Source organism: Columba livia, chromosome 3 (assembly GCF_036013475.1).
Source record: "Columba livia isolate bColLiv1 breed racing homer chromosome 3, bColLiv1.pat.W.v2, whole genome shotgun sequence".
Classification (NCBI taxonomy): domain Eukaryota; kingdom Metazoa; phylum Chordata; class Aves; order Columbiformes; family Columbidae; genus Columba; species Columba livia.
The window spans coordinates 110,844,870-110,869,567 of NC_088604.1; the positions used below are offsets into that span (position 1 = coordinate 110,844,870).

Here is a 24,698-nt window from a genome sequence, read left to right on the forward strand (position 1 = left end):
CTCTATTATCTTTGTCAATCTCTTTCATTCAATCTTTTCCTACCAATATTTTAGTTTTTCTGCCACAAATAATTAACTAACACAGAATAGCTACGCTGAGACATCTCATTTCTAAAATTAAGCGTTACCAACAACTACTACAAATTATTAAACCCAGAATATATTTGTAACCAAAACTAAACCCAACCACGACTAAATTACTTAAACAGAACCAAATGTATAAATGCATCTGGCAAATACAACAGTGCAGACTGCATGGTAACTGCAACCCTCTTACTGAATTCTTTGCTAAAGAAATCTAAAATGAACGCTAAGTTCATAACAACTGAAAACAACTATAGGTTGGAACCTAAGATAACAAATCCAAGTTCTGTTCAACTCCTCTGTCACTTTCTTAAACGGTAGAATTCAAAATTTTTCACTGTGTGTTGAATACTCCAGGCTAAATTAAAGTCCATTGCAGAAACATTAAATTTTTTCCCTAATACAAAGAAAAAAAATCACTAGCTATAGTGTTACAAATTAGTATGATGCACACTAGAACCAGGTAGAATGCATCTAAGGTGTTGAGGTAGCTGGCCAACATTATCATGAAACCACTCTCTTAACATCTAACAACAAGCTGGAGAAGTAGGCAACAAAACCCTATGGGGCTTAACATGGCCAACTGAAAAGTCCTGCAGGTAGGACAGACCAACTACATACACATACAGATGCTGAGGACAAGCTAGCCGGGGGCAGAAAGGGCAACTCTTCAGAAAAGGGTTTGGAGGTCCCAGCAGATGAGGAGGAGAGCACATCAGCAGCACGCACTTGTGGTATAGGCGGCAAACCACAGTGAAACAAAAGAGTGTTACCCACTCTATTTTGGCACTTGGAAGGCCACATCTGCATGTGGTGTCCAGTTCTGGGTTTCCCAGGACAAAGATGTTGACAGACTGGAGGGGAGCCAGCAGAAGGCCACCAAGATTGTTCAAGTGATTAAGCAAATGGCACAATAGAAGAAGCTGAAAGATCAGAGCTTTTGTAGCCTGGAGAAAGTGTCTATTGCCTTCAGCTATCCTATAAGGCATATAGAGAAGACAGAGATAGACCCTTCTCAGATGCACAGTGGAAAGACAAGAGGCAACAGACAAATATGCCAGCAATGCAAACGGAGGCTACAAGGACCCAACTCCTTATGGGAGCAGTGCAACCCTAGAGATACTCAGTTGTCTCCATGCTGACATGCATTCAAATTTCAGCTGGACAGGGCGAAAGTAATTTCCATATCAAGCTTAGAAGCTGTCCCTGTTTTGAGCAGGAGTAGGCTTGACATCTCCAGGGGTTCCTTCCCACCTCATCTTTTTTTGGATATTCTCTGATGGTATTTATAACTAAAAAGGTATGCAGCTCAGTCTACCATATGTGAACTGGAATTATTTCTAAGCTCACTATGAAAGGCAAGAAAGATTTTTTTAGCTACAGTATTTCATTGCAGATCAGGATAATGTGAATGAAAATATTTTTATTTGAATAATATGACCTTTTGTTTTGAATGAGAACAACTGTAAGCTTTGTGTCTCAGAAACAGTGCTTTTGGGAAAAACAACCAAATTCTTCTACAGAGTCCCCTTGACAGATCCCACCAGTCATTAAGTACAACATGTCACCTCTGAGAGATGGATGCAGTTAAACATACAGCAACAGCTTTGCAGAAACTGGGTTTAACAGCCCTTACTCCCAGCTCTTCTCTACCCCATACATGTCCATTCATTAGACGGACACAGCCATTTACAATGCCACACAGGGAACCCAAACAGGGGACTGATTTGCTGCAAAAAATAACCTGAAAGAAGTTGCACATTTTTTCCTCAGGAACTTATATACTTGAGACTATTTCTGCACATATGCCTAATTATAGCAAAAACATTTCAACTGACAAAAATTTGTTCCTGTTATGCCAACTCAGGTAGATTCCTGAGACTGTCGCCATGATGGCTGCCACAATAAAAGATGAACAGTCATACATTTAGTTCGCCACTGGGTTTTCAGGTGCTTCTCCCAGATCAATAGTATAAAACTTAAAAATTTTTCTAGAACGAAGCGGTATGTATTTTTAGAGATTATTACTTTGATTTAAATCATTTATTGAGCTGAGTGCAGATGCAATGCTCAGTTTGCCCACTTGAGTCTGTATCCAAACAACTGCTTTTGAAGTGCAGAGACAGTGAAAAATATGGGAGAAGCATTTGTTTGAGGTCTACTCTATGTAAAGTCTAAGGTACACAACAAATGACTTTTTTTTTTTTTAAGTCTTCAGCATACCTCTGCTGCTCCTGAGGCAAAGGAGACTGTCAGAAAACAGCTGCCAAAACACAGCACAATAACCAGATGAAGAACATGAGAAACTCGAAATAACAAGAAAGAGCATGTGCATGAAAATCTCAAACGATGGAAAGCACCCAAGGAAGTTCCTGAGGAATCTGTTGTCTAGTTTCAGAAAAAGTAAAAAAGATCTATCCTGAAAAAGAGAAGAGCACTGTACCTAGAACAAAATATTGTATTATTTATTTAGATAGGAATGAATTTGTAAAAGATCAAGGGGTAGTACTATCTGGTCCTTGTCTGTTTGCCATTTCCATGAAGGGATACTGGGGTTTGGACACGGCATTTTTCCCTGCAAACAAGACCCATAGTGAATTTTTCCATTCTTCTGGCAGATCCAGGTAGCTGTTTTCAGAAGCACAGATGTGGTGGGAAGGGGAAACAGAGAGAAGTGATTTTTAAGGGTGTAATGTGCACGGTGACTGCATAAGTGGCCATACAATCCAACCTAGCTGTGCAAAATTCTAGGTGACAGGTAAAAATACTCTCTCTCACTCCCTATATTTGCTTCGCACCTCAGCTGTATACCTTTTATGACTTGGCTGCCCAAAATATGCCTCAATTTCCAAAAATTTTTCTAGGACCTTAGAGACACATAACTTTGCAAAAGAGTTGTTGCTCCTAAGGTATTTTATAAAACCAGCAGAACAGCAAGGGAAAGAGCCCAACAGTAGTAGGTTATTATGCTTGTGAAAAAGCACTCTTTTCCTCTTGATGACATTTTAAAAATCCACATATTGCTTCTCACTGAATGTATCTGAAGCCAATACTGCCAAAGCAGGAGCAGGGACTGGGGGAACGAGAGAAAAAGTCTGATTAGTATCTCCTGGTCCATAATGAATGAGCCAACTAGTAAATATTTCTTCCAGTTTCCAGAAGGATTAGATCTTACTGGAAAAACCTCACAAATGGGTGAAGCACTACAACAAAATTAGAATTCCCCTCTTTGATTCACAATGATCACAGGATGTTGTGAAGAAAACACTGAAACACAGAAAGTGATGTCAATTGACTTTAAAACCTCTTCAACAGTAGTACCTTGTAAGTTTTATCATAGTAATAATTTTGAAGACTGTACTGAACAGCATGGGGCAAAAGAAGGATGGGAAAGGACAGTCCAGCTCTCAGACATGTTCTCATTCATCTTTTAGACCCACAGACACCAGTCTACCAAGATATGCAACAATATTGAAAGTAACCTGAAAAAGATGGATTTTAATAAGTGTTAAACTGAAAAGGTGAAACCAAAAGCAAATCAAACCGAAAGAAAACCAAACCACACAGCAATTGCACAGGATGGAGGTGTTCCCATCACATACAAAGAAATCTAAGCTACTGATCTCAAAATAATCTGTGAAACATTTTTATAATCAAGTGATACAGGAAGTTCCTTCCCAGAATGGGGAAGACAGTCTAAGCTCTCAGTAACTATGGTATCAGCAGATTCAAGTCACACTAAGCCAACTGATGTCAGAACAAACAAATCCAAAACAAAAAGCATCACAAAAACCTCAAAACCAGACATTCCCAAACACTGCACTTTTCCATTTTCTCCTCAGAGCACTTATATTAAACATCTCACAAATCAAATAAAGTTAGCAGAATAATGCTCTTCACCTAGTACAGAATGTTCCTTCATTTTTTTTTAACAGTATGTGATAATGTCCAAGATTTAAAAGCATTACTTTTCTAACTACATAGTACCTAAAGAGCAGAGAAATTAGAAATCTCACTTCCTAGAGTAATTTCTACACTGTAATGCTAACAACCAAATTTTTTAGCAGTGCAGTAAGAGAAAATTTGGAAAATGTATCAGACTAGAAATGATGCCAAGTGCCATTGAAAACATTTTTGACTCCACTCTGTATTATCATATCGAGTGTATACTCATTCTGTAACATAATTACCATCTGGAGAATTCAAATACTTCTATTTATATAATTTTATAGTCTTTCATAGCACTATTTAAAGGAACCACCAGACAAAAAATGAAGATAATGTCTCTTCTATTTTTAATCACCCACCAAGAAATTAAAAGTTATGCATTGTGAGGTAGTTAAATAAAGAAATTAGAAAGTAAATAACATTGACCCCCTTCTATAAAAGTGATTCAAGTAAACATGAATACAGGTTAAATACTTGCAATACTGCACACACTATGAATTCCCTCCTACATTACAGAAATACACATACAGACTAATACTAACATTGAATAGCTTTTACACAGATGAAAACACAGGTACAACAACAGGACAGAACACAAGTTTTGAGAAAGGAAAACAAAGACAAAACTAACACTGAGATAACAAAGACAAAACTAACACTGACAAAGAAAGGCATAAGATGAAAAATACCAGGTTAGATCTTGCAGTGTAGTATATTTCTTCTGAATTGTCCAAAAAATCGCTACTGTCAGGCTGTTCATTAGGTAGAGATCAAGAAACTCAAGTTATTTACATTGAGACTGAAAGCCAGGTATACATAAGGGGAAATTTTCTTGCTTAAAAAAACCCCACGTTGTTAGTTGAAACTCAAACTCAAACCATCAGTTCTGTGGATGGGGGTAAAACACAGCTACAGGTATGGTCACATTACCAAACACTACTGATTCACATCAACACAATGAGTTATTGTGCACCACCTGAGCAATGAGCTTCCACTCATGTACTAATGAGCTCGCTACCAGGTAATGAGCAACAAACTACCTCAGTAGAGAGCCAAGTGTGCACCAGTGCAACATCTTCGTGCACCACCAATAACTCAGCATGCTGCAACTGTCCAGTCTTTGGCTTGTGCACTCATACCCATCAGTAAATAAAGTTTGAGCACACTTTAGTGACACAGAAGCAAAAGGGTAAGCAGAACTGTTTTAATGAGAAGGGATCCACACTGTCATCACTGGAGGAAGAGACAGGCATTGCTTGCTCCCGCTTCCATTTAAAAGACACTCTCTTCTCTCCCAAAGTGTGTAGATTGTTAAAACCTCCCCGCTCAGCCTGCTAAAGCTCTTTGCTAGAGCATCAATTCTTTAATTAGACCTCATTTGCATTTGACATGCCAATTTAAACTGTCCATTGGTTCATGGACAAAATGACAAAATACATTTTTGTCAAAAAATGACAAAATACAGTTTTTCTTTGGTCTCTAGACCCAACATCATCATTTTCAAAACCATGGTTCTGTTTTATCTGGGAAGGACATTTCAGGTCTGCATGCTTCATTCTGATACAAGCAGTGGAACATTTCCTTCTTCATGAAGATCCAAACAACCTTTCCTTATAGACAGGAAGGTGAGGCAAGTTCTTTGGACAGGTTTCAAATACGCAAACTCTGACAGGAATAGGCGATACTAAGAGATCTCCTTATCAGCAGAATCAATCTGGATCATTCAAGTCCCTTCTTGGTGCAGCAAGAGCTTCTGAGATTCCAAAGTGCAAAGGTCCTGATTGCTAACATGCAACACAGGAAAAGGCTTGATTCCTTCCTTCTGACAACACCTGCCAAAGAAGTGCTCTCAAAAGTTGTGATCTAATTCCTGCACAAATTTCCCTCCCCAGTTTAGCAACTCAGGTTCCTGAACTGCAATGAAAACACCTCTCTGCCCCATGAATTTGTCCACTAACTGGTGTGTATAGCCATGATTGATAAAACAAGAAAAACTGGAAAAGTATTTTTAAAATTTCAGCTTCTCCATTAACATATTTTTGCAATTATGATTCTGTGTGTGTATAAATCAGAACAATTCTAAAGGAGCAAAAGCATTATAACTTGAACTATATGATGCTATCAATTTTATTTTCTTTATAATCCAGACAATGCAACAGAGAAGCAAAGTCAGGATAACTTGGAATCAGTTAAAAAATAATTTTAAGTTAACTGCTGAGTTTACGGCAGAAACACTGACTTCATTACCATATTTAATAAACAATTCTACAACCAGGGCTCCTAAATGATGTTGTTATGCAGTTAAGTCAAGGCCTAAATAACATGTCTGAAATAATTGTTTAAGTCCTACGTGTGATTTCGTAAGCTATTCTCCCCCATTTCAAACAGGCACCAGAAACTGCAGACTACCTGTCCAGCCAGTTGCTGAGGAAGAGGAGGGTTATATTACAACCTCATCCACCCAGAGCCAGCTGACCCACTACCACAGGACAAGGCACGGGGAAGGAGATTTTAGTACAAATACAGGTCAGAATTTCCACTCACATCTGGCTTATACACTACAGAAGAGGAAGTACATTCCTAGGTACACACCTTGCCCAAAAGCAACTCAGAGCAAGGCCAATGTCCCTCCCATCTATGTACTAAGCCAACTTTTTCACCTTAACACCTGCCTTAGAAAAACAAAGAGAACACAGAAGGTTGCAGTAAGGAAACAAAGGAGTGTCTTTTTTATCCAGGAATGTGAACAAACTGCCCAAGTGCACAGATGTGGAAAGCAACAGTCTGCACAGAAGAGAGGAAGCTACTACAATCACGTGTGTGACACAGCACAGATGCCTTTTTCCTCTCTGCTTGAGTTCTCATATCCCTTGTACTGATGGGTCCATAAGAAGAAAACATGGATAATACACCTTTACAGAATATGTGAACTGCCAGACTCAGTATGGCTCAGATGTGATACAGGGCCACAGAAGGACTGCATGGGAAAGTAACAACCCCACAAAAAAACAGTTTCTTAACATGCATCATACTTCTTTCCCAGGCTCCAAATTTTATTATTTCCATTATCAATTCTTGTCAATACAAGCAACAGGGGAGAGAAACATTTCAGTATGCACAGTAATCCTACAATTAAGAAAATAATTAAGGGAATGATATACTAGGCAATGAGGTATAAAGGACAGACAAAACCCACAAGACAAAGGGCTGTTGCTTAGCACATAGAGCACACCTGGCAGAGCCCACAAACACAGGGTCTTGCTGCATAGCGTAATGCTAGCAAAAAATTTAGGACCAATACCTTACAACTTGTTAGAAAAATTGCTACCAAGTTTAGTAGGGCTAAGGAAGTATGCTACACATTTTGGATTTCTCCTCCTCCAGAGATATTAACAGGCAATATCGTGCAGAGCATAGCCCACGCTGCATGTTACTCACAAATTCATGATGTGGCTCTGTCTCTTTCCTCAAAGGTGGATCAAATTTTACTTGACCAACTGAAGAAGAGAAAGGGAAAACAAGAATTTAAGTTTAACTCTAATTAGACAAAATCTGGCTAGCAAAAAAAAAAAAAAAAAAAAATCAATCCAGTTTAATGAGTGTGTCATATTCCCACTGATGGAGACTTCTGACATAGGCACATACGGAACTTGTGCCTGCCAGAAACCAATTGGCACAGAAAGTACTCTAACACAAAGGTAGTACAATCACCGTTTGCCCCTACAGAAGGATGAAGAAAACCATTCAGCAAATAGGGCAGTGAAGTGCCCTCTTTAGAAGAGCAATACAGCTGTAATTTATAGAAAAAAACGCATCCATTCTGTGAATTCACTCTTAGATCTGTTCTTCTGGGAGATTCATTAGCACTAAGGAGCCTTGAAGGAAGTATGGAGAGACCTAATCATGTCTTCTAGGACGGTTCTTTGGCACATACTCTAACTCCTCTGAATTTTAGCTTAAGACAACTAAAGCTCCAAGTATTGCTCTAACTTTATTAAAGCAAGAGTGATTACGATTCGGGGGATGGAGTCTACTTTTAGTGGCCAGTGATAAAACTCCTCCCTTCCTGATTTCTGCATGACTGTTTCAATTCAAAAGCAAGAACTACAATGAGATACTAAATTAAGAAAGAAAAATCTTCCTCTGCCATTCTGCTACCCTGCAGAACCTGGCATCACTCTGAATATGCTTGCTGCTCTGGCATATGAAGCTATACCAATCAGCCTGCAGAAGAGCTCAGGTTGCAGCCTGTTCAATTAAGCAGCAGCAATGGTGAGATTTGTTGAAGTGCTGCCAAAAGGCATATTCAAATATGTTACACTAGTATTTCTTTTGTGCAGTCATCTAGAACTTATATGTAGAAGTAAAACAGCATAAATTTTAATTTTTCTATAGATCACTAAAAACGTTTCTATATGTCAGACACCCAGAATACCAGTTGAAATATGTGAATAACAATAATTATTTTAATAATTTAATGTTGTAATAATACACATGCTTACAGTTTATTTCAGAGCGTGTCTTTTCTTCTCTCACATTTCTACTTGTTGAATGAATTCTATGAGGCACTTCAAGAGGCTAGAAGAGAAAAACAAAATACTTCAACAACAAAATATTGAAATCCAGTATTGTGTACCTAGTTTTTAGCAGGTTTTTTTAGCATAATATCAAAAAAGAAAGAAAGAAATCAAGCAGAAGATAAAGATTGCATGCATGGTTTTGCACACTAAAGTTAGAATTATTTGGAGACATTTTATCTGTAAAGCGTCTTCAACTGCAGGATAAGGATTTTTAAAACACTGGGTTTTAGGAAATAAAGACAAGGTTGGCCAGCACTTGTTTTTGCTCAGATAACATTTCCTTTTTCCACTTTTTAGCTTAAGGGTATTGGTAGTTTCCAGAATAAGCAGTAAGACTAAATCTGACTTATGGGCAGTATTTCCTATGTTTAGATACTGCAACCATTTTCTCAGCTTCTAACTTAAACTGATTCCTAAGAAGTAATCATTTAGTTCCTTTGAGCAGATGAGAAGTTAGCCTAAGGTTTTCAAAGCTAAATAGAAGAGAGTATTCCTGGTACTCTTGTGCTCTGTGGCAAGAGCAATGCCATCATTTCTACAAATAAACCTCCATAGTTATGTTCCACTTCTATCTTTCCCCCAGATTTCCATTTACTTCTCTACAGAACGAAGTGTCACGAACTTTAAGGTACAGCTTTCTTTCCAGTGCCCCTGCCAGATGTACTCTCTTCTTTCTACATCCACTACTGCAGGTTCTCTTAGAAACTATAACTGAAGGTTTCTTAACAAGAGTACAAGACCAGTTGACTGCTGTATACAATTAGGCACCAAAATTAGCAACATAAATCCAAACAGTGTGCTCTCAGTATGCAATGAAATCTTACTCGTCAGAAAAAAAGTTCATTCACCATCATGTTAGCCCAAGTAATCTTGAAACGTGTATGTTAGTGAAGTTTCTGTGTTGAATATGGAGCAGCAAAACAAATTTTAATTAAAGGAATCTGACACAATAGTATCAGAGATTTGATGTGCTGGTATGTTAGTTTTGCTTTTATGTATATAATTATAATCTTCACTTGGCAACTTTTGACTATGAAGTGATTACAGACTTAACTTCAACCTCTGTACTTCCATGAGTTACAAATAGCTCAGCAACTCCATTTGTCCCTGAAATATTATCTAAAAGCATTATTCCCTTCTCCCCTTTTCATCATACACTATTTCCTTGCTTTATATTGGGATCCAACACACACGTACATAATATTTCATCTACCATTTAAGTTGACTTTGGTCTTTTTTGAAATTGGAGAGACAAATTGTGGGTATGTATTTTCTCCCACATACCTCACAGTGTTTTGTTTCTTGTAATGCAGGCTAAACTTCCCGTTCCTCAGTTCCGATCTGTCTATTGTGCATTCTTTGGAGCTTTAAAAACAGTTTGCTATAGCTCAGGACACATTTCAAGGTTTATTCTGGTTTTCTAATTCAGTATTTCAAACAATCTGAGCCCTAAAAGTAATGCCAGCACCAGGAACCGGCCTGTAGTAGGGCTGGGAGGTATTTTTGCCTTCGCAGTGATATTGTGCTACTTCCTTGCATCCTGCCAGATGTTTGTACTACACAACAGGTCAGAGCCTGCCCTCACACCTCTTTCTCCATGACCAACGAACCAATAAAAACAGCTGACATCTGAGCCATGCAAGAGGACAAAGGAATGCCCGTTAACTTCCCCACACAAATGCTATTTGGGCACAATTTTAATCACAGTACAGACCTCAAGAGCTACATCCTCACCCAAAACTTAGAGTGTGCTAAGGATAAACCATATGCACTTCCCTCTTTGCAAACTTTTTAGCTAATATCACTGTCACAGAAATGTGGTGAACAGGTAGTTGCCAACATCTCCAAAGGTTTATTCTTAAGGGAGGAAAAGCAGATTCCCTAATGGAAATCCCATCTTTGATTGGCAAACCAAATGAGGTCCTCCAGGAATCAGGTTAGAGAAAAATACTTAAAATGTCAGCTACAATATTGGTGCCAAACAAATAACAACTGAGGTGGGTTACGGGTTTGCTTATTACACAATAAAATGTTTTCCCAAGTGTCACTGTCAATCTCATTTTGCAGGTGGATTAAATGTCTCAATGGAAAGTTAGCTGTCAACACAGTTAGGGGAGAAATGAGAAGATACATCTAAGTTGCCTATCCAATGAAAATGATCCAACATCACAGCTAACTGTGTTTGAAGCTCAGTGGAGAGACTTAAAGCCCATGCAATGAACAATAATAAAGCATTATCATTATGTCTAGCAAAGAAGCACACGAATGGAGCAGCATATATAAGATAAACAACAAATGAACTAGCATCTGAAAGAACGCCTGTCAAAAGACACGCAAGCAGCTTGATTGTCCTCCATACTGTCAGCCAGTCAGCTCCTTTATAAATGATGAAAATATGCATTTTCTCTCATCACCGCTGTGAGGTTGTTTTCATTTTCTCCACAGACAAGGCACAGCTTTTTCCCCTGATAACACACTTCATTATGGTTAAGTAATACACTAGACAACAGAAGAGCCTTCTTAATGCTAAATCAGAAGGGACAGAAGAGAATGAACACTATTTTGAAAGCTACAAGTAACTGTCAAAAAAAACCACATACTGAAGTGACTCTGTAGAGGAAGAGAAGAGAGATTTACCATGTAAGTGGCCCTAAATGAAGGTCAAAATTCTTAATGAAAGGATTTTTTTTTCAAACAGAAAAATTTACTAAGTGTGTTCCACTATTTGCAATTGCTTTTAAAAGTATTGACTTTTCAATCCTTATGCCTTCTTCTCTTTCCCTCTCATTTAGGAAATATGTAAACACTGCACTCCACAATACAAAAAAAAAAAAAAAAAAAAAAACAAACACCACACAAAACAAACAAACAAACCAAACCAAACCAAACAAACAAAAAAATCTGTTTCACTTTGGCTTCATTCCACATTTCTTTATTTCAACTTCTGTGGAAGACAGACTAGGTGCATGTCAATTCATCTCTGCTGTTCCAGAAGGTAAAAACCCATTTAACTTGCAAAATGTGAAAATTAGCATCTTAAAGCAGTTGCTTCTTTTAAGCTCATTTTCCTTTGAAGGCACTTTTAGAGTAGTTCATCCATTAAAACAAACAAACAAAACAAACCACAAACAAACACCACGTAAGTATGCAATCAATTAATCAATGGCATTTGTGTTGAAAGGATTAATTTTTTCCCCCCAAAAGAGATCATCAGTTAGGGAACTGTAAACATTTTGTAAGTCTTCACTAGCATACATTAAGTGCGAAGACAGGATGCAGTAACAGAAAATCTGTTTGCTCTTGTTTGTGAAATATTTCAGTCCTGTGCTGTTTATCATCTTACATAAGCATGCTATTTTTTTCCCAGTTGATAAAGCAGAATATTAGAAACTTTGCCTTTGACAAAACTGTAAGTGAAATCAAGTTTCAGAGAATTCTAAGATAGAAAACATAATCTGCAAGAAACACACAGCAAACCATTTGACAAAACAACTACGGGGTCATTCTCCTCATAAGCAAGTAAATTAGGAACAAAAGAACAAGTTCTACTGAGGTATAAAAACATTTTTATGAATCCTTTCTTTGCAGATGAATGGAAACATAATTCCACGAAGAAACAGAAAGCAAAATGCATGACAAAACTCAGAACTGGAGAGTAGTCCACGCTTACTGCTGCAAAATTATTGAAGGATGACAATAAAAAAAAAATTAAAGTGTTTACACCTCTTTTTCTTTGAGCTTCTCTCCCCCAAATACAATGAATTTTGGTAAATGATTGTACATGTGACAGAGCAGCACAACCAGAAGTAAAAGTAACCCTTGAGACTATTCCCAGATCACAAAACATTCCATGGATCAACAAATCATAACAATTTAGTTTTGTCAGCAAAGGAAAACTTAAATCTGATTCTACGATCAAAACACATTCCTACCTCAGGATCATCATCATCAAAATCATGGTAAGTGGAATGATCAGGATTATTCATTTTATCCAAAAGTTCAATAGCAAGACTCCGATTTAATGGCTGGGTAACAAAAGGATGCTGAAAGACAGAAGGAAAAACACATTAAAATTGCAACCACTCATATTAAGTATATTTTAATTTTATAACTTAAAAATAATCCCATCCATAAATTTATACCTGTAGTAATTTTTCAGCTGTAGGTCTTTTTTTAGGATTTTTTGTAAGTGCCATTTTCACAAAATGATGGAAACTGTTTGACCTGCAAAATGAAGTGGTAAACATCAGAATCAATTGCCCAGTGAAATATGTGAGCATTGTCTACTGAAACAGAAGAGTACTTACCATTTCATTTTGTCCTTTAATTTAGGAGGTTGGAAGTTGCTTTTTGTCATTAGAAAAAGTGCTCTGCAAAAAAAACAATAGTATTTCTGTGGTTTACACTGCAATGCATGCATTAGATTAATTATTAAATACATTATTTAGTTGGCAGGAAGAATTCCATCATTACACATTTATGCACCAAAAAGAGTTGGTGGAATTTCTATTGTGTACATTCAGAACACTTACAACCCAATATCTTTGCAGTACCCCCAAACACCACAAAGGTACACGTAGCCACTGCTCCAAATGGATTATTTACAAACTGTATTTACACACTGAGCTTTAACCTCTTACCAACCTCATTGGATGCAGGTCAAACATTGGAGGCTGAAGTTCAGCAAGCTCTATAGCAGTTATTCCAACTGCCCACAGATCACAGAGCTGGTTATAGCCACCTTTTCTTTCTACTGCAGCAACTTCTGGTGCCATCCTAAAGGATAAAAGACATTTTGAGATAAAATTCTTGTCACAAATCATTCTTCTGTATACAGCAGTTTTCCACTCTTTTCCCTAAAGCTGTCTATAAGATCACAACATATACATTTATACACATGGATACGTGTGTATAAAAAGTTAACACATACAAGAAGTTTCCCTCAATCATCGTCTAGTAACTAACAGGTAGTGTCCCAAACAGCTATTTAGCAGTCAGCAGATGAAGCCAACCTGTCTCAACCTTTTCTGCAGGCACAAAATGACCTACCAACTCAACCAGCAAAGTGCCTAAAGGTATAATTACTCAACTACAGTAAAATCCAAATTCACACATTGCCCTTGAAAGTGATCAACTGACTTTGAATAGAATAATTCTAACAAAAAAAAACAAACAACAAAAAAGGTAACAAAATATCAGCTTTCTTGTACCCTGAAAGCAGGAGACCTGAAGGTACATTGTCACTTCTGCACTCCTTGTTTGCAGTCTGCCTCACTAGTGTCAGAAGACCTCATTTAAGTTAACAAAGTGGTTTCACATCCTCAGGTGACAAAAATTAACAGACATAACTGACACATAAATAGGAATACCTAAAGAAAATTATTTGCTATGAACTGTCACAGGTTTTGTATAGCCAAAGGTATGAATTTGATTGTCCTACATAGTCACATCAGATGGCAAACAAGTTAGTATGTTTTAGCTTTGAAATTTATCAGTCCAAATGACTTGGAAAGTAGCAGCAGAACTGGAGATTTAACTCAATATAGGCAAGATCGATGAATATCACCACATGAGTGCTGCAGTGTGGCATCTCGAGTGATGCACAGTTTAAATACAGACATCCTTATCTGTAGATCTGAAAACACCATCAGGTTTGGTGGTAAAAGTTATTTCGATGTTTGCATAGTTAAATTATATTTACAAACATTTCTTCAAGAATTAATTAAAAAAGCCAATTGCTTCAAATCAAAAAGGAGGGAGTTACCAAGGTAGAAGGGGAACACAGATGAATTTTAGAAAGACATGGGGGAGGAGCAAAAGAGCAAATAGCAGGGTTACTGGTGCGCAGCAGTTTCGCCCTTCATTTCTCTCCCATCCAAGCATCACCTGCCCAGACACCCCTAATAATCACTAAAATCTTCACATCGCCTGTCTCCAGCTAATTTTCTTCTCCACCATCTCAACAATTTTGCTTCTTTGCTTTTCCTCGCAAATCTCTGAGAAGCTTTACAAAGAAAAACTGATGCTTTTCATCAGCATTTAACCTATGCAATGCTTTCAAAGCTATTGTTTAAAGTTCTGACATGTCACTTGAGAAGCCTGGCACAAATTGGAAGTTACAGTGATACAGGCCAGGACTGAAGTCACCCAGACATCTTAGGAAAGAGACACAAACCAATTACACAATCATGACTGATGGGTGTTTATGTTATTCTGAAAGGGAAGTGAATCCATGACTTACACTGCAGAAGAATGCTACAAATGCTGTGCCTGATTATTTCAAGGCTGAATACTTGAAAGTAGAGGGTTTTTTAAACTTGTTGCTACTAAAGAGAATTTTGAATATTTTTTCTGGGAAAACATACAACAAAAGCGCTATTTTATAGTGAAGAACGTGTGTGATTTACCCCAAAGTGAAAGGGAACAACCACTGCCAGTACAAAGAGAAGAAAATAAAATGGCTTAACTTCAGAAAAGATAAATTATGCAAACTAGTTTACTAAGGGAAGAATAAAGAAATAGTACAGATATAATAGAAATGTTTGTTTGAATTCAATCAGTTTAGGCAAACAAGGAACAAATAAAAAAGAAAATAGCTTAGAGGAAACATTTCAGAAGTAGCAAGAGAATCTGTGGAGACAAACAAATGAAACTCATTATCAACTGAGGTGTTGCAAAAAAGACTTATCTAGGGTGGAGGGAAATAAACATGAAATACCAAAATGGAATAATCAGGGAAGAAAAAAATATTTAAGATCAGATTTAATAACAAGTAAAATTGTTGATAGTTTCTAAGTTTGACTAAATTGAGATACATTAGTCAACAGTGATAGCAGCACAGAAAGCCTTTCAATTTTACAGAGCATTAGAGCATTTTCTCTGATACTCAGTTCATTTGGGATTTGGCATAAGTAACACAGACATAATCACGGATCAGTAACAAAGCCTTCAGTGATTAGTCTACCCAGAAAGCGACATGGCATGCTTTTATCAAAGTTTTTCAACAGTATTGTATGTTATTATTATATTAATGACAAAACATTGTTACCAATATGGGGTGCCAATGAATGATTTCCTTTTGGCAATTGTAGCCGTTATCTGTGCAGATACTCCAAAATCAGCTATTAAAAACCAAACAAACGAAAACAGCAGTTAATAACTTATTTGATGGAATTAATTGTTAATGAACACAAGTTTGGTCTCTCCCCTGTAAGAGTTTCTTAAATATACTGGAAATATTTAACAAAAAATAAATAACAAAAGCAAATAAAGGGAACTTGGTGTATCTCAGATACCATAGGCTCAGCTCCTCTCAGTCACCTGCCAAATACACAGGCTACACATGAACATGCCTCCATCAACACAAGAAAAAACAGGGCAGCACACAAGTCCTAACAGTGTTGCAAGATGATTAAATACATCATTTAGTATTATCCAAGAGATTCTTTCAGATAACTTTAAAAGGTACATTTCACATTTAAGGACCCTGGATGGGAAATTTTATTAAAAATGTATTAAAAAAGTTCGATTTGACTTTCGCTTCCCCCTTACCACATCAAAAAGTCTTTTACCTTAGTGTCCCAAAACTCCTCCAATTACTCTTCAGACACTAATTGGATGGTGCAGTTAGATATTACCAGTATGAGAAAAACAATTCTGACATTCACTAATTCCTTACATGAGCCATTGTATCACTAAACAAAATACGGAAGACTGCTTTTAAGGGCACATGAAAAACTATTAATAAAACTAAATTGCATTAACTCACCTAATTTCACATGTCCATTATCCGTTAAAAGAATGTTTGCTCCCTTAAAAAGTAAACATACTTGAATTAATCCATGCAGATTCCTCCAATACCACATTAAAAAAAACGAAAGTCAGAGCTTATGGCAAACTAGGGGCCTTAGACAAACCAAGGACTGGGTGATCAAGAAATCTGCAACTTTACCAAGGCAACGTGTGTGAAATTAGAAACTTGCTATTCTGTTATATAAAGAAATTCGGATATATAAGGTTTCTCATTCATTTTTAGTTTAGCATTTCTCAGCCTTTGGTACTACTGAGTTTCCACTGTATACAAAACTCTCTCGAAAAGCAGAATACGATGATTTGCCTATGCTGATTAATTCTTTTTTCTAGTTACACTGACTGAATGGAAACAGGAACTCCAAAGGTCTAAGCGGAAGTAATTTGGTTTTCTTTTCATATGGAGGTTTTGTCCTGTTTGAGAATCACAATAATTATACCCTCAAGGACCTGCCTTGATATTCAAGTGTTTAGCAAAACTATTTCCGTCCTTACACAAATGAGATTCTGTTAGTGCTCGATTTGAAGAGTTCCCTGTTGTGTGGCTGTATGTACCACTGACTTCAGTTCAACAATCAAAACTAACCCGAAGCGGTAGTCAGTACCATAAAATCATGGCATAAAAGGACTGAGAACAAACTTGATCTGAAGACTGAAACCAGGTAAAGGTTGTGGAGAGTGAAGGCTGGAGTTGGCTAAACACAGGTCCACAGCCAGGAGATTAACATACTGTTTTTCCATGCTCATGAGAATGACTTTAAAAAAAATATTTCTCTCCATAAGCACTGTAAGCATTTCTTATCAGCACAATTCTGTTCAGAACCAAGTATCTATGCACACAGTCCTTACAAGCATCATTTTGCATTCTATAAAGTATAACGAAAAATGTTTAATTTTCGTGTCCAAGGTAATCTCTCTTTCAGAAATTACTTTTATGATTGCTCAAAACCCAAGTATTATTCTGCAGTCTACAAGAACAGCCTGGAATCAGGCTGCATTAAGGCATCTACAGTTGAAGTTACTATGTACATCGCATTCCTTGTCTGAAGAACAAAACCACCAAACAAAACCAATCCCCTACAAGACACAAAGGAATATGATAATTTACTGTCAAATTTCCAGGAGGAAGCCTGCCAAGTTTAAGCTGCAGCCTGAACAAGGAAGAGTTTCAAAAAATCAAAAAGTAGGTAGTAAAATTTCAGGGACAAAAAGTCAACAGGAAGCACTAGAAGGAAACTATAACAAAGAGTGTAAGAGACTGAACAAGCAACCTTTGATACAGATCTGTTGAGATTATGGTTTAAATAACTCAATGTGAAGAGCCTGATTTGCAGTATCCTCTCTAATTTTAACATGTGAGGAAGGGCACAGAAATATCTCCAAGAACCACGCAGAACAGTCACTGCCCTGCAATCTGTTTACCAAGAAAGCAAGAAGCCAAAGCAACAGCTCTGCCCACTAACTGGTTCAAAGAGAAGGGCACAACAAGCTTCTTGAAAAGGTGTGCGAAAAACCAAACCTTTCATTTCGCACAGACACATCCTTACAGTCATCTGAACACATGTTGCTCTGGACACCAGCCGATGCCTGGAGTTTACAGCACTGGTCTATATAAGTACTATGTCTGCCTCCAATTAAAAGAACAAACTATTTCCACGCATGCATTTAAAGGAAAGATTTTTCTCTTTCCTTTTGCATAAAATTTTAATTTATTCTAATAAAGAGCTTACATATGTATAAATTTTGGGGATATTTTTAAATAACAGTAAAGACACATCAGAGGTGATGTAGCCTGTTATAAAAACAAAACATTGCCTTCAGTTTTTACTTACCTTTATATCTCTGTGCATTTTTCCTTTACTGTGAAGATAATATAGTCCCTGCAAAAATATGTAGATAATTAAGTTCAATATTTTTTCATTTTATATACATTTCTTATTTAACTATAAGACCAATCCAATCATCTACATGACCCATTGACTGAAGAATATTCTTATACTTAACTGTATCCAAACTGCATTTGCAAATTCAATATATGTGGTATCATAATACCTAAAACACAGGACTGATGGAAAAAAATATCAGTCACCACATGTATTCCAAGAAAAGCATCCCCCGACCAGGTTTTCCTCTGGACATGGTAACTGTCACTTTTTTAGACCAAGTTAATTACGTTTAAATTGCCTAACAGTCTTTTTTTCAGCAGTCAGATGACTGGATACCTAGTGCAGTTATCTCCTAGCTTATTACACAATTAAGTTTAGATGCACACTAGCAGGCAGCGCTCTGGCTTTAACACAGCAGTTCAACTTTGACTCATGTTTTTCTGCAGAAGCATTAGGTTGTCTTCCTGGGTCTCAATGAAAGTACCAAAGCATTTGACCAAAATTCTCTTCCAGGGGTAAAAAGCCATGTAAACATCTTCCCTGCTCTGCAGTCATGAACCTCCATGAAGATATTAACATGGGAGATACCCAAGCCAAGACAGAAATTTTTGTTTTGCCAGCTCATGCAAGACAGCATGGAGTTGACCACAAAAATAAATTCGTATTGTCTTCAATTATCAGTTTTTTCATGGATGGTCCTAAATATAACAACTGGAAAGACAAGGAAGCAACTACTTACATGACCCGGTACTAGAGATTTTCAAGTGAACAACATTGTACAGATAGACAACAGTACCACTGAAGATACAGTTTCGGGGTACTTTTTTGTCAGCTCACGAAAACCTGCATGCAATGTAGCTGATGTGCTAATCAGACACAAAATTTAACTCCTTTAAACAAACTAAAAAAGAAAAAGAATCCTACTCACAGACATCTTAACCTGTTTCTCTGGGGGAAACAATTAATAATACCCAGTTGTTCCAATGGCTTTTCAGAGTCCTCACTGGACTTTATTTGCTTTTGGTACAAAGTGTAATTAATCAAAGCATCTACCCAACTGTTGCAACAACTGGCATTAGCCAGAAGAGTCTCATGTATGCTCCTCACACTTAAATCTCTGAATGCTACTGGCACAGAAAGCTCAACAACTCACTAATTTTTACCACAGCCCTGGAAGAACCTGAGGTCACTATTTCCGCAACTGAATGCCTGGAGGCAGGTACTTTAACGGTCATATTTGAAGGACCTATATTTTCAGGATCAGACTCACTGATTCCAATCAGAACTGAGAATGTTTTTTGAAAACACATAATTTAATGGTCTTCTAAATATGGAGGTCAAACACTAACTTTAGGTACCCAAGTGAAATTCCAGGTTCATGGCAAAATTAACATTGGACAAATTACTTTTATAGATGGACAGATGGCCTACGTTCACAGAATTTTTACTAGGAAGAGTAACTGCTGCATTATAAGCTACAGCAAGACATCAGAAACTTTATACATAATATTTGGTCGGATTTACAGACAATTTAAAAATAGACAAAAAATGAGTAGGAATAATACTTGGAAAACACCTACGAAGTAGCAAGTTTCCTTCTTGCAAGGAATTCATGCATATTAACCAAGAAATCTTCCCACACAATAAATAATGATTTCATAAATTCCATTCAAGACTATTGAAACACTTCTCCATGCTCCAAGATTATGGATTTGATGGATGGACTGTTCAGTGGATAAGGAAGTAGCTGGATGTCCATATCCAGAGGGTAGTGGTCAATGGCCCAGTGCCTGGATGGAAACCGGTGACAAGTGATGTCCCTCAGGGCTCCATACTGGGACCAGTACTATTTATTATCTTCATCAATGCCATGACAGTGGGATCAACTGCACCCTCAGCAAGTTTGCACATGATACCAAGCTGAGTAGGGCAGCTGACATGTCTGAGGGACGGGATGCCATCCAGAGGGACCTGGAAAGGCTTGAGAAGTGGGGCCACACAAACCTCATGAGGTTTAACAAGGCCAAGTGCAAGGTCCTGCACCTGGGTCAGGGCAATCCCCAGTATCAATACAGGCTGGGGGATAAAAGGATTGATTGAGATCAACCCTGCAGAGAAGGACTTGGGGGTACTGGTGGATGAAAGATTGGACATGAGCCAGCAATGTGCGCTTGCAGTCCAGAAGGTCAATCGTATCTTGGACTGCATCAGAAGGAGCGTGATCAGCAGGTTTAGGGAACCCTGCAGGTCTGCCCCTCTATTCCTCTATGGTGAGACCCCACCTGGAGTCCTGTGTCCCGCTCTGGAGCCCTCAGTACAGGAAAGACATGGACTTGTTAGACAAGGTCTAGAGGAGACCACCAAAACGATCAGAGGGCTGGAACAGCTCTGCTGTGAGAACAGGCTGAGACAGTTGGGGTTGTTGAGAAGAGAAGGCTCCGGGGAGACCTTATTGTGGCCTTTCAGTACTTAAAAGGGGCCTATAAGAAAGATGAGGACAGACTTTTTAGCAGGGCGTGTTGTTATAGGACAAGGGGTAACAGTTTTAAACTGAAGGTTTAAACTGAGGGCAGATTTAGACTAGATACAAAGAAGACATTTTTTCCAGTGATGGTGGTGAAACACTGGCCCAGGTTGCCCAGAAAGGTGGTAGATGCCCCATGCCTGGAAACATTCAAGGCCAGACTGGATGGGGCTCTGAGCAACCTGATCTAGGTGAAGATGCCCCTGCTTATTGCAGGGGGGTTGGACTAGATGAGTTTTGAAGGTTCCTTCCAACCCAAACCATTCTATGATTCTATAAGAATAAAAGGGTTTAAAGGTTCAAAAACCAAAACACTCCCAGATATCACACAAGACTTCACTGTAAAGAAAAAAAAAAGCCATGTTCTGCAAGTCAGAAGTCAGCAATCTTTGGCACAGCAGAGGGAGATGGTAAGTAGCACACCAGGGAGCTGGCTCAGGGACTAAGCTACCTTGAGAGAGTGAGAGAGGAAGCAGCTCTCAACTGATGGCATTCAACAGATATGCATTCACTAGAAGCCAAGAACTGCTCTCTCACATGGAAGCAAGACATCCACCAAAAATGCAGTTTTACTGGTGAACTAAACCTTTCATTTAGGCAAGAAAAATGGAGACTATTATACTCACAAGAGGCTGGTGACCTTAACTTGAACATCTCAAGCTCACAGACAATTGTTTCTTATTGGCACAGATCAGCTATCAGATATGCAAAAGTCTTTACATTTTCCTTCAAACTTGAAATAACTAATTTGTTTCACAAATACAGATTAATAAATATGCTGCTTCCCCCCTAAAAAAAAATTAACAATGGAAAGATGATGAAAGTTTTCTTAAAATGATTAAAGATGATTTTAAATTATGCGATTACACAAATCAGTTCTAGGCTATAATACAGGACCTTCCCAAAAGTCTGAAAAAATGCTAATCCATCCAAACACTGTACTTCCATGGCATCACATTTATTTGTAGCTTTCATTTTTAGCTTTTAATACTTTTACATTAAAAGTCAACCACAAGAACCTGAGAACACACTACCTGTAGTGTTTCTCTGCTAACATAGGCAATCTGGTGTTCTGAAAGTGGTCCAGTCACTGAAATGGAAGGGAAAAAAAAGTAAAATACTCAAAATGAGGTAAGATACCTAACACTCCTAACACATATCTCAATTACTTCCATTCACACTGACAGGATCTTACACTAGAAGTCTCAAAGTAAATGTGCTTAGACTTTTCCCCAGCACCCCAAAGACCACCAAACATTTTTTAAACTCAAAAATGTCTAGTGCCATTGGAATGGAAACTACTACTACTTCTTATTTTCCCTAAAAATAATATAGGGTCTTATAGTAATTTTTTTTTCCTCTAAAACTTGCTACTTTTTTACATGTATAGCTGCCTGGACACTATTTAAATTGACTTTTTAAATGAACTGTAATTAGGGCTTATTTTTGGAGTAGGGCTTATTATTTTAAGCATCCTCAAAAATCCTGAAAAATCATGCTAGGGCTTATTTTCAGGGAAACAGGGTAACTCCCTCCATAAATAAATCTCAAAGTAATTAACAGGAAAAAGAAACAGAAACAGTGACTTAAGCACAACTCTTTCTCCTGCACCAATGCATTGTGTCCTATGCAGGGCTGGACTTCCAACTCGGTGACCCAAAGCTGCAGCAACCTCTGCTCTGTCCCCTTTGAGCCTAATTTTGCAACCTGCTCCCTCCTTCCATCCTTCCCACTGTCCTGTTTTCTGCAGCCGTTCCATCTCTGCAGCTTCTCAACCCTTTCCTGCATGAGCTACCAGCACTGTTGCTTCTGGGCCTGCCACACCATACGCCTTCTCAAGCCCTCCCTCTGAGCAGGCTGAGCAGATTCCCAAGGGAAGGAGTTGTCTTCCTGTCCCTCCAGGGTCCCACTCCACCCACGTCTCTTAAAGGAAAGCAATTAAATTCTCAATAAATACATAAATCAAACACTGAAGAGCAAGCAAGGAATGGCCTGCGAGTTGTACCCCAGTCACTGGACTTTGGCCATGAAATTAAAGGGTTTTCAGACGGGGAAATACAGTCCTCCCTGCAAGCTTCTCAGGTTTTGCAGAGAGAACAAACAGAAAAGTTGGATGATGTTTCCCAAAGGAAACTGAAGGAGTAGGGAGTTAAAAATGAAACAAGATTTAAGCACCTAACTGCTTAGCTTCTACAAAACTCACACCATAATATAAGTATCATGCAATATATGTCTTCAAAAGAGGTCTAAATCCATCTTCCCTTTAACGAAAGAAAAGCTCCAAACCCACATAAAACTAAATGTATTAGCACCCACAGCTCATATTTCTAGGCATGTATGTTTATTTTGAGAATTTTAATTCTGATTAAATTAAATTACGTAAGATCACAGAGACCTACAGTTCAACTAGAGTAAGACCCTTTGGAAGGTAATTAAGATCCCAACAGAACCGTCCCCTCCAACTACTGGCAGAAAAGCCAAAAATCAGCTGCAACAGGAAACTTCTCCTCTACATCTGTTCAGGCATTTATGTGGCATGAGCTCATTTCCTACTCTACAGGTGTTCCACATAACAAAGCCCACTAGACACAAAGTTTTTATCAACATGAGCAAAGGTGTAAAAGATCAAGGCCATGCTCAAATAATCACCCCATAAGCAGAGTGCAAATTTGTGAATTGGTGACATGTTTTAACTGCACCCAAGGTAAATGTAAAAAGGTATACATACTGTTTACACATACAAGAAGAATGTGAAGATTTTAACATATAAAATCTTAAGAATTTAGAATATGGATGGATTTCCTGTCTGAAAAACATCCCTTGAGAACCACAGAGCCATTACTCACCAACGGCATTATCTTTTCCTAAGCAAGTCTTAATTCCAGAGCAGTGAAATCCATCAAAACTGATTTTGTCTCTTGAAAACTAGCAGTCACTTGACTGATCCTCTCGTTATGCAATAGATTCACACACATCCCTCATTTCTTTGACCACTCATTGCACCTAAGCCTAAAGCAAATATATAGGCCACCTTTGCTTTTCATGTCATGAATTCAGCATTTAATAAAAGACCCTTGTACCGCTGCTACTATACAAACATAAAAAAGAACACAAACATACAAAAGAACACAAAGGACAAGGGCACCCATACTAATCAATGCATTTATCTTGGTATCTGTATGCAGTGGTATAGATTACACTAAAGCAAAGTTCAAAAGCTCAGAAACAAAATGGCAATGAATTAAGACAGCACATAAGGATATACATTTTTCATTTTTTACAATGCAACATCAGATAATGCTATACCCTTGGAAAAGTAGTGATGGGTGTATGAGCTACTGAAGGAAGGAAATAACTTCTGCTGCCCAAAAAAACCCCACTATAGATAATTTTGTTTAAAAAACCCAAACCAAATCCCAACCAATTATGTAAACACATAAGCTAAAATTTACTTTAATTGGGTTATCATGGATACTAAATTTAGGGTTCCTCCTCTGATTCTAAAACACTATAATCTCCATTTTTGAAAATAAGCTTTCCTTAGATTTTAAGGAATTTCAGTCTTGACATACCATGATAAATATCCTGTAGAGAGCCACCTCCACAAAACTCCATACAAATCCATAGCTTGTCTCGTCTAAAAAGTGAACAAAACCATTCATTAGCTGTAAGATTCGAAAAGAGTACCTAGAAAAGTCAGGATTCAAACACTATAAAGTACAATATAACAAGCTCTGTATTATGAAAAGTACAAGTCAAATAAAGAATATTATCTACTCTCTATGTGATACTTCACTGTCAAAATAGTAACTAATGAAAAACCCAAAATATTCCAGGGTTTATTGGAGGAATAGAAACAGCATTAAT

General features: G+C 37.7%; 1 protein-coding gene across 26 annotated transcripts in view; it reads right to left on the reverse strand.

Annotated features, from left to right (window-relative positions):
• The window catches only part of MAP4K3 (mitogen-activated protein kinase kinase kinase kinase 3), an 82,687-nt gene that overhangs the window by 40,213 nt on the left and 17,776 nt on the right, over positions 1–24,698 (reverse strand). For 10 of the 26 annotated variants that reach the window (XM_065059114.1, XM_065059105.1, XM_065059111.1 and 7 more), the window contains 11 exons: positions 24,404–24,468; positions 21,866–21,921; positions 18,254–18,301; positions 16,381–16,423; positions 15,661–15,733; positions 13,257–13,388; positions 12,920–12,982; positions 12,755–12,836; positions 12,545–12,655; positions 8,535–8,610; positions 7,471–7,529 (listed from right to left, as the gene is read on the reverse strand). In XM_065059114.1, the coding sequence (XP_064915186.1) occupies positions 7,471–7,529; positions 8,535–8,610; positions 12,545–12,655; positions 12,755–12,836; positions 12,920–12,982; positions 13,257–13,388; positions 15,661–15,733; positions 16,381–16,423; positions 18,254–18,301; positions 21,866–21,921; positions 24,404–24,468 (808 nt within the window). Of the gene's footprint in view, positions 1–4,721; positions 4,785–7,470; positions 7,530–8,534; positions 8,611–12,544; positions 12,656–12,754; positions 12,837–12,919; positions 12,983–13,256; positions 13,389–15,660; positions 15,734–16,380; positions 16,424–18,253; positions 18,302–21,865; positions 21,922–24,403; positions 24,469–24,698 lie in introns of all 26 variants that reach the window. The other 16 variants (XM_065059100.1, XM_065059103.1, XM_065059112.1 and 13 more) reach the window with 5 other exon arrangements.